Genomic DNA, 10,208 nt, shown 5'->3' with positions numbered 1-10,208 from the left:
GCCAAATCCAAACAAAATCCCGACTGCTGCCGGAATTTTGTGTGGCAAAACACAACACAAAGATTGAGAAACAAAGCCTCAACCATTGAGCTACGGCCCAACACTCGCGGATGTCAAGCTTAGAGAACAAAACCCCGACAAATTGAGCTAAGGCTAAAATTCCTATAATAAAATATCAATATAAGGTGGACCGCATTTTATAGCCAATCATTGGGCGTCTATTTTTTTTTTTGTAGTCTGACCGTATCTCGTTCCCTCTGGCTACAACGGCTAGTAACCGTTCCTGGCGGGTTGGATAACAAAAGCAGTTCCTCGTTCCACGTGTCAAACAGCCAGAACTCCACGTGGCACTCGACTCTCCTCCTTTTTAACTCACTAAAACAAAAAGTAACTGCTATTTTCAGCTCTAATGGCGCTTCAAGTTGCGAGATTAGGGTTTCCTTGGATCTTTTCTCATCCATCCACACCATTTTCTCAAAGGAATCAACAAAATTTTCCCAAACCCTTCGAATCTAGTCGCCGGAATCTGACAACTCGACGGATTTCGTCACCGTCCGTCGAGGAACAGCAGCCGGCCTTCACTGAACCGGAAAGCATCCTTCTAGAAGGTCTTCTTGGGATCCAGGGAAGAGGCCGCTCTGCTTCTCCCCACCAACTCATGGTACAAATTTTCCATCTTCCCTGTTTGGATTGCAAAAATAAAAAAAATTATTGAAGAAATTATTGAACAATTTAGGTGGAAATGATAAATTGTAAGGATATCCTTACAAATTAAAGGTGCCTGCAAATAAAATTTGAATTCTGGTGGTTCAAATTACTTATTTTCATGTGTAATCAAATCAAACAATGGAAAAGCATGAAAATTTCTTTCCCAAAAAAATTCCTCCAATCTAAACAGGCCCTTTGAGTTATTTACGTATTTACGCAGGATGTAGAACGTGCTGTGCAAAAATTGGAAGATTTGAAAGGTTTACCGGATCCTGTGAGTTATTTATGTATTTTAATTTTCACAGATTTGGTTGCTGAATGTGAAAATATTTAATTATCTGCACTGTGGTTACAGAGTAAGGGAAATTGTGATTCTTGATAAATTCATCACCATTAAATATACAAAAGTCTTTTGATTCAGTGATTTTATGCTTCTTTGTAGGAGCTGCTTACTAACCTCACAAGTGTATAAGAGGTTACACACAGCTGATATGTTTTTTTCCCCTTTTTGAATGATAACAGTTGATAGGGTTTTTACAGCAAATTAAAGTAAACATATTTGCAAACAAGTATCAATTTTTGTGGCATCCAAAGAGGCGAGTGGCTTCTAAGTTCACTGTGATAGATAGATGAAAAATGCTAGTCTTTGCCCACCAGCTTCAAAGAAGTGGGTATCTGTTATCTGTAATTCTGTGTTCGCGGATTAGTGAGTTGGATTCTAATAGTTTTCCTTCTTGTTCTTTTTTTTTTTTTTTACCACTGCTAAGTGCTAATAATCCATGTGTTATCTTTATTAGGTGTGAATTTATCCTATTTGGATGTGCACCTTGCAATGATATATAGTTCATAGACCTAATTTCCAACTTCCATATGGACCCTTTTTTTTTTTTGGATATATATATACTAATACAAGTTCTACAATGCCTACATCCATTTTGAAAGTCTTCAATTGAAAAGGAAAATGGCTTTTATCTGTTTTACTCTATTGGAAACTGATTAGGGAAACAAGAAAACAATTGTTCTTTATCTGGTAGGGCGTGAAATTATAAGGTGTTTTCGGTTTCATGCGCGTAATTATGGTATGACATAGCTGCTGCCCTTGATATTTGATCCGATGACAGACTCTGAAAAAAGTCGGGCTGTCGCTGGATCAAATATCAAGGGCGGCATCCCCATTACGTGCATTCACGCGCGAACACCATATAAATACTCATGGTAGTTCTGGTGTCAGAATTAGGTGGCCTTTGTTGCTGAATTATTTATGAATCTATCTGTGTTTGTACTGACTACTGAACACAAAGCAGATAAGAGGCAAATCAATATTCGTAGTCACAAACTTTTGAACAAAATTGTGGTGAAAATATGCACCAAAAATCTGCATTTTATAGGATAACAAAGCATTTGTGCTCATTATATTTATGAATCTACTGCAGACAAGTTCCAGTTTGATCGAAGGTTGCTGGCAATTAATGTTCACGACAAGACCTGGAACAGCATCACCAATTCAAGTAAGAACCTTGCTATTTTATTAACAAATTCCATTATTTTAGATATCTTACTGATTTTTATTTATTTTTATATGTCTTGCATGAGTCCTCATATTTATCATTACTTTTGAGGGATGCTCATGTTGGGACTTGAGGCCAAATGCAAACCCAAACGATTTCTAGTGTTAAGCATTTCCTTTGAGATAAGGGTACCACATATATTGTAAAAGTATGACCAATTTAGTCCATTCCGATATCACCGAGCTTCCAGGTTCCACATATGTGTGGTGACTTCTTTTAATAGGTCTTGTGGTTCTATCACCAGCACCAGATCATTCTGTGGGGCTCACTTGGTCCCAGTGTGGAGTAGGTGGGGATAACAAAGACAGAAATAAGATGCATGGGGCCCTCCCATTACTTAAAGCTAAACGTGGTGAGTGCAATTAAGAAAATCTGGGGGTGTGACTACATGAGTGATTGTGGTGTTATTTGAAGGTCACATAAAAATCATCATTTTGCACAAAGATTTCTTTGTGGGTTGAAGAGTTGCACCCACAAAATCTTTTTGTGGGTAGATCCCATAGTCTAAGTCTCTTTTCCTATGTTAACTGTGGGTAGAAATGTGGAATAGTTCCATCAAACGACATATACTGGTTAATATTTAAGCATCTTCATAATGTTTTACAGTCTACATTGCATTTTTTCTAGAATTCTGATTAATTAGCCCGGTGTCTTTTTCCTTTTATATGTAATAGAAGGGAAATGTTATGTTAAGTTGTCCCGTGTTTATCTCTATAGGGGTGTTTTCTCTTAAAAACGGTCAGTAATGCATTGTTGGGTTAGTGGCATAACTGGGAAGATGTAAGCAAGCTCCCTGTAATGGGTGCCTTCCTAGCCGCTTTCATAATACATTTTCTTTTTCATGGTAAAAAGTAAATTAAACAACAGTTGGATAGCTTAACTGAGTTTTTCGACTTTTTTTCTCTTTGATTGTGTGGGAATATGAGCTAATATTTGTTCCCCTTGTATTGACATAGGCAACCCTGTCTTTATTAAGGTTCTCTCATTTGCTGTTGACAGCTTGTTGAGAATAGTAACAATTAATAAGATAAATTTCAAATAAATAAAGGATTCCGATATCAGAGAAAGGGAGAAGTTTCAAATAAATAAAGGATTGTGATATCAGAGAAAAGGGGTTACAAATATATGTTTCAATTGTATAATTACATTATACTTACATGATATGATGGGATGCTGCCTTTCATAGTTCAAGCAAGAAGTTTAGGATGTTTTTCGTTTGCATGTTGACAAGCTTGTCATTTTCACCTCCTAAATCTTCTTTTTTTTTTTGAATGGTCACCTAAATCTTATTTTACTTACCCATTTGTGTATTAAGATGATGTTTGCTTCACTGTTTTACATGTGTTCACAGAGAACATTCGTAGGAATTGATTTTTTCAATGTCTTTCAAGAGGTCTGTCTAAGGACAGATGATCCAAGGGTATCCAACATTGTGAGATTCTCAGATGCAGTAGGTGAGCTAAAAGTAGAGGTATGCCGTGGCTATCTCAAACTCTTATGTTAATCAGTTTTTTTCTAACTACTCCATCTGCTTACAGATGGACATGTTTCTCAACTTCCAATTTACATATAATATGATTTGAGCTTTGACAATATTATTTGGAGTTGAACAAGCATGTCTTTATTTCTCCCATCATGTAAATAATTTTCATATCCTCTACAGACTACAGAGTAGCTAAACTCAGTAGATCCACATTGTCTCACACTAGTATTGTTTGTTTCTACAGAGACTAACACAATTTTCTACTCCATAAAAAATAAGAAAAGCAAAAGAAATTTCTAGAAGAGATCCCAAGCTTCATTCTAGGGATTCGATTATCCAATTATAAATAGGCATTCCTAAATGTCTGCAAGATTGATTTGTGTCATGCAGTTATATCAATAACGCTCATCATTTGCCACCTTGCATTTCAGCATTGAGTTTTCTTAGGGACACAATTAGTGTTTGTAATGTTTTTTAAGTCAACGGGCTTGTCAGCTGGAGAACTGCTCAGAAAAGCATCGAAATGGACCGGCTTTTCAACATCCATGGAGTCTTGGAAGAGAAGAAAGAGAAGAGATAAGAGAGAGAAAAGGGGAAACTCAAAATTCCATGGTCTTCACCCTTTCACAAACTGATTGCCTGGATCACCTTTGGCTCTAATACCATGCAAAATCTATAGTCTCGGAAGTGAGAAGAAAGAGGAGAAAAGAGAGAAAAGGGAGAAAAAACCAACCACATGAATTCTGGAATTGGAGTTCAAGTCTTGCGCACGATTTATCTCCTCCCATATTTATATCAATGTAGATTACTAACATGGCCTTAAGTAAGATACAAGCTTACAAAGTGATACAAGGGCATAATAGGAAATATATCCCAACATTTAAGAGATAATGACAAATAACTTAAAGTTACATGATATACAAAGTCTACTATCTTGCACAGGCCTATCAGCTAGACAATGGTCGTGTGGGCTGGAGAATGGTCTAGAATGGCTCTGTAAGCTTGATAATGGTGCATAATGGACTCATAACATGCAAAAAAACCACTGAAGTCCTTACATATGCACATCCTTCTATCGGCATGTGCATACCGAAGGAATGGAACAGTTCGATTCAGCAATTCAATATCTCAGGCTTACAAAAAAACGCACAGTTCCTTGGTGGTTGGCGCATATTCTACATGGAATTTGGTATTCATATAGTAGTTAAAGGTGTCTTTCCTTTATGTTATGAGGGAGACAAATGAATTAGTGAATCCTTTAGCTAGGTATTAGTTTAGGGAAGTGGGTATCCCAATTGGTATTTAGCTATATCTGCCCCTTCTATAGCTTCTTCTCTTTCCATATTTTAATGTAAGGTATATTTATTCATAAAAAAGAAAGAGAAAAGTTTTCAAGTATCAGAATTTTATTTTTTTGTTTCATGCCTAGTTGATGGGGACCATCCTAAGGTCCAAATTTTAATTTTAGGTGTCTTCTATGTCCCTTAGTGCAATTTGTTCCTTTAGTAAAAGGCACCCACCTCTTTTTTTTATAAAGATTTATGTTCTCTCACATGATGCATCTTTATTTTCTATCCAGGCAGCTGCAACAATCAAGGATGGAAAACGCATTCTTTTCCAGTTTGATAGAGCGGCCTTCTCTTTCAAATTTTTTCCATTTAAGGTTCCATATCCAGTGCCATTCAGGCTTCTTGGAGATGAAGCAAAGGGTTGGTTGGACACCACATATTTGTCTCCTACTGGCAATATCCGTATTTCGAGAGGAAATAAGGTATATGCAATAATTTTATGTATGCTCACTTACCTTGGTATACCCACACATTAGTGTCTTGGGGAGCAACATAAGAATTATTGTGACTCTTAAGAAATATAATAATACTTAATTGCTGCTAAATTTTCTGTCCTGTTCCATATTCAACTTTTCACTCCTAAGAAATCTCGGTGCTCAATGCCCCAACAATGAGGTCATGGGTTCAATCCCAGTTTACCTATCAAAAAACAAAAGGTTGTCACTGGCTAAGGACAAACAGAAACTTCTCTATAGTGCAGGGCACCACATTTGTGCTACAAAAGAAAACTGAACCAAGACAAAGATTACTATCTGCCATTTCAGTTGGGACGGGAGTAAGAGAGGTTAGGTTCTTTAAAAAAACATTATGCATATACTTTTCATTTAATGATGAGTTCCCCCTCTGACATGCTTTCTGTGATATCAACAGGTTATAGATGAGATCATCTCCCTAAATCAGAGTGAAGTAAAAAGAGAACCAGAAATTTTAATCGGGGAATGGAAATTACTGTGGAGTTCACAGGTACTTTTTACTTGAATGAGAACCATTTTATTATGTTGTGATGTTGAAAAATAAAATTATATTTACTCAAGTCAATGATGTTGATGTTTAAAGAATTACAGATAGGTTAGTTTCTTGTTGCGCTAATTAGAATTGGGTATTGAGAATGTTTAGTAAATAATTTCTTCTCCATCTTCTTTGCTGTTTACTTAAACAGAGGTATTGTCTTGTTCATTTTGTTTGTTCACATGCATATTTTTCTGCCCCAGCTAAAATGTTGCTTATTTCTGAAAATTATAAGAATTTAGAATTGACATGAACATTAGACCATAAAAATATCAATTATATGTAAAATGGAATTACCATTCCCTCATAATGAATGAATCATTTCTTTTTTGGTCAGATATGGTTAGATATGTATTACTCCGATTCTCTAATGAAGTTTTCTTCGTTGGAGACTCCTTCCGTATAATGATTTGTCACTGACAGCTTCCATTCTTTTACTTATCTTAAATAGTTTTTTTTTTCGGGTATACCAAGCCATTTTTTTTCTTCTTTTGCATTTGTATTTCCTTTGTCATTGACTGTAGAAAGTACCCTATCTTTGTAAGCTGTGTCAATTTTACATTCATATGGAAGGCATGCATGCCTCTTGGGAGATTACTTACTTTTTATGTGTTATTTTATATTATACTTATAGCTTTATGAAAGATTATCTGACTAGAGTATTTTTATGTTTCAGTCAGAGGCTGAAAGTTGGTTAGACGTAGCATCTAATGGCCTTGAAGGTTTGCAGGTAAAATCTAGGAATCAAACTGATATTAACCTCCCATCAGTAATCTGCAAACCTCATGTCTTTCTTGTTTTAAAAAACTATGTTTCTCTTCTCTTAATGATCCATGTTGATTTAGTTTCTCATTGGATCAATGTTGCTCTTTTAGATAGTGAAAGAAAATGGACGACTGGAGAATCTGGTTGACTTCTTGCCAGGGCTCAGTCTTAGTGTGTTGGGACGTTTGACGTGAGTCTTCTATATCTTTGTGTTCTATATTTCCTATCAGGGCGATGATATTTTCAACCCCCCCACCCCCCCGCATTATGCATGCCCCCCCTTATAATGTGATTTGACATCAAAAAGTGTTAAAGTTGCCCACTTTTCACGTCAAATCACATTATAAGGGGAGCGCATGCATAATGCAGGGGGAGTGAAAATATCATCTCCCTTCCTATAAATTGGTTTTCATAACCGGAAAAGAAGAGCCACTAATATCTGATAAACAGATGACCTTTCTTTTGTGTAGTTTGCACATCATAAAAAATAAGATACCCCTCCAGTGGTATTTTCTGTCTGGAGGACAGTGATTATTATTTTCATGTTGATCTTCTTGTGTTAATAATACAAGAAATCTTTCGCCGGGCTTGTGGATGTCACACTTTTAAGTTAAAGTTTGGTTCCATTTCCACGAGGCTTGCTCCATTTGGCTGTTATATTGTACCTACCATATAATTACATGATACTTTAACTTACTTACCAGAAAAAACACAAAAATGATACAATAATGGCTATATCTTCTCATCCAAGCTTGTAAGAGTACAATTCATGGTTCTACATTCAGGCACATATGAAGCCATTTAGTTATATAATTTGAACCAAAACCACTTGAACACTAGGTTTGATATATCAAGATTCCTCTGTTCTTCAAGGTTTGGCTTCTCTATCTTAAATGTCAGGGTAGTGAATGTGTGTTTCTCAAAAGTGACACGAGGCTACCTTGAAGCGACAATTTTTCACCTGGGCTTTCCAATGTGTGGTTAGAAAATGGTTTACTGTTTTTATTGTACTTGTTATACCAGGTAAGTTGGTTTTCTACTTGGATAGAGTGATTTTCCGTGTGATCATGCAAATCATGGGTCCTTTCATATTAATGAAATGGAGTATACTAACTCTTGGCAGTCACAATTAAATCTCCAATTGTAACCATGATTGGTTCTGGAAGATTTCTCTTGATTGCTTCCAATCTGTGTATATCAATAGAGAAACTTTGCGATTCAATCAATTTTATCCATTGTTAGTTTTTATCCTTTCGCTTTGATTTTGACTGAACCCATGTAGCACTTAATAATTTCCATATTCAGCATATGCTTTTGTCTTAACCACAATCTTACTGTTAAAGTACAAAAAATTAAATAACGCCTTCTCCAATAGCTTAAGCTTTTGGAGTCATCGGTTGTTTCACATGGTATCAGAGCCCAAGAGCCAATGGTCCTGAGTTCAAACCTCCTTGATAGCAAAAATCCACATGCAATGGACAAACCTCAAAAAGAGGGGCCACATGTGCCACGTGTAGGCCAGCCTAAAAAGAGGGGGCCTCACGTGAGGGGGAGTGTTAAAGTACAAAAGATTAAATAACGCCTTCTCCAATAGCTTATGACCTGTTCATTTAAGATTGTGACAACCTATGGTGAGTGCCAAACTGATTATTGGACTCAAATTTAAATGTAATTTTGATTACAATAATCGGTTGGCAGTCACAATCGGTTGCCATAATCTTAAACGAACAGGGCCTTATGCTTTTGGGGTAACTGGTTGTTTCACACTTACCTCAATGAGTTACATTAAATACAATGGGATCAATGCAATATAACTACTCAACGCATGTTTCTGACTAGTTTATGTGTTCAACTCAAAATTATGGCTGTACTTCGAAAGTTGGATTAACATCATCTTTTTCTGTGGACTATCACTTGGTATCTCCTGTCCAAAGAATGAGTTAGAGTTTCACTTCTTAGCTTTCTAATGACATGTTTTGTAGTTTCTACTGATACTGCATTTGTGTATATTGCATTTTGGCAGAGAGTCTGATAATAACATCTACGATGTTACAATGAATGACGCGGCTTTCCTGATTGGTATATTCGCAGTTCCCGTTGAGATCGTAAGCAAGTTCAGTCTGGAACTGCTGTAAGTCCTCTGCAAATGAAATCTGCATCTTTGCAAATTTATTAGAACACGCTGTTGAAGTATAAATGATTAAATAACAAGATCTAACAGGTTAAGCTTTTGGAGTAATTGGTTGTTTCACATGGTATCAGAGCTACTGTCTCACGGCAGGTCAACAACTCCTTGATATTAAAAATCCATGTGTGCGTACGGCCTACCCAAAAGAGGAGACATGTACCGTGTGTACTGCCAACCCAAAAAAGTGGGGCCACACGAGAGGGCGAGTGTTGAAGTATTAATGATTAAATAACACCAACTCCAATAGCTTAAGCTTTTGGAGTAATTGGTTGTTTCACCCACCTTTTCCAAGTAAATTGTCATCCTCATACATTCAAGCTTTGTTTTTACTGTAACTATCCTGATACTAGACTTTGAATTATAGCACAACTTAAATTCCTTGAACCCATTGCAGGTATGTAGATAACAAGATCAGAATAACCAGAGGTTTTCGAGGGATAATATTTGTCCATTTGCGCGTTGGCCAGCCCAAAAAGAAATAGAAGATGAGAAATCAACCAGAGATCAGGAAAATGAATCCAGCAAAACTTGTTTCCTGTTAGTCACACATGTCCACATGCACAACAAATTGCTTATTGATTGATTTGCATGTGATCATATGTATTACGGTTATATTTCATGAAATTGGTCTGCTTTAAGTTACAAAGTACAATATTCCAGTGATGCTTGACCTTCACTGTAATACAACCAGGTATGCCTCAGTCACCCACTATTGTATAGAGGGTTCCACCTTTGGTCAATGTGGATTCTAGACCGTCGATCTGAGGAGCCCCAGGATCTCAGTTGGACGAAAAGGATCTGATCAGATGATTCTAATTGTTCAATCAAGGGCCGACAAATGGAGGATCGAAAACTATAATCAAGTCACAGAGCATATTCAATAGCCAAAAATACAATCAATTGGATGGTTAAGATTGTCTAATCAAGTCCGCATCTTCTCCGAGCAAATAAAAAAAGAAACCAAAAAGAGCTCATCCACCCTGGATAACCTTCAATGCTTGTAGCAAGCTGATACTGATATAAGCCCCATTTGTTTTGATATTGAACTGTTTTATTTAGGATACTGATATTGGCACTATCATGTTTTGATATTTGCAGTAACTCCTCTTATCTTTTCTTTCTTAATTTGGTTGTGCGGC

The 10,208-nt window shown here is 36.5% G+C and overlaps 1 protein-coding gene across 2 annotated transcripts; it reads left to right on the top strand.

The window, feature by feature from the left end:
* The first annotated feature begins 386 nt into the window (after nt 1–386).
* On the top strand, nt 387–10,127 carry LOC143864303 (Plastid-lipid associated protein PAP / fibrillin family protein). Of its 2 annotated transcripts, XR_013241130.1 has the most exons (12): nt 387–661; nt 929–982; nt 2,142–2,216; nt 3,628–3,747; nt 5,339–5,530; nt 5,809–5,892; nt 5,979–6,071; nt 6,793–6,846; nt 6,992–7,071; nt 8,905–9,012; nt 9,464–9,606; nt 9,761–10,127. XR_013241130.1 is itself a non-coding variant. In XM_077375218.1 (11 exons), exons 1-11 carry the CDS (start codon nt 410–412, stop codon nt 9,549–9,551), a joined length of 1,200 nt encoding a protein of 399 aa, XP_077231333.1. In that variant the 5' UTR covers nt 387–409; the 3' UTR covers nt 9,552–9,715. The 2 variants fall into 2 exon arrangements, 1 of the variants encoding a protein (XP_077231333.1); XM_077375218.1 differs by lacking the exon at nt 9,761–10,127 and having other exon boundaries at nt 9,464–9,715.
* The last annotated feature ends 81 nt before the right edge of the window (nt 10,128–10,208 follow it).

This window comes from Tasmannia lanceolata, unplaced genomic scaffold (assembly GCF_043159265.1).
Source record: "Tasmannia lanceolata isolate RefF3 unplaced genomic scaffold, GAP_Taslan_0.1 ptg000048l, whole genome shotgun sequence".
Taxonomy (NCBI): Eukaryota; Viridiplantae; Streptophyta; class Magnoliopsida; order Canellales; family Winteraceae; genus Tasmannia; species Tasmannia lanceolata.
The sequence above is the reverse complement of the archived record's forward strand: the minus strand, read 5'-3'. Positions and strand labels throughout refer to the sequence as shown.

Bases quoted from the DNA above. Each gene is read 5' to 3' on its own strand.
- LOC143864303 (XM_077375218.1), top strand. From the start codon at position 410: ATGGCGCTTCAAGTTGCGAGATTAGGGTTTCCTTGGATCTTTTCTCAT. The intron at 662-928 runs GTACAAATTTTC...GTATTTACGCAG, and splicing joins CTTCTCCCCACCAACTCATG to GATGTAGAACGTGCTGTGCA. The intron at 2,217-3,627 runs GTAAGAACCTTG...ATGTGTTCACAG, and splicing joins GAACAGCATCACCAATTCAA to AGAACATTCGTAGGAATTGA.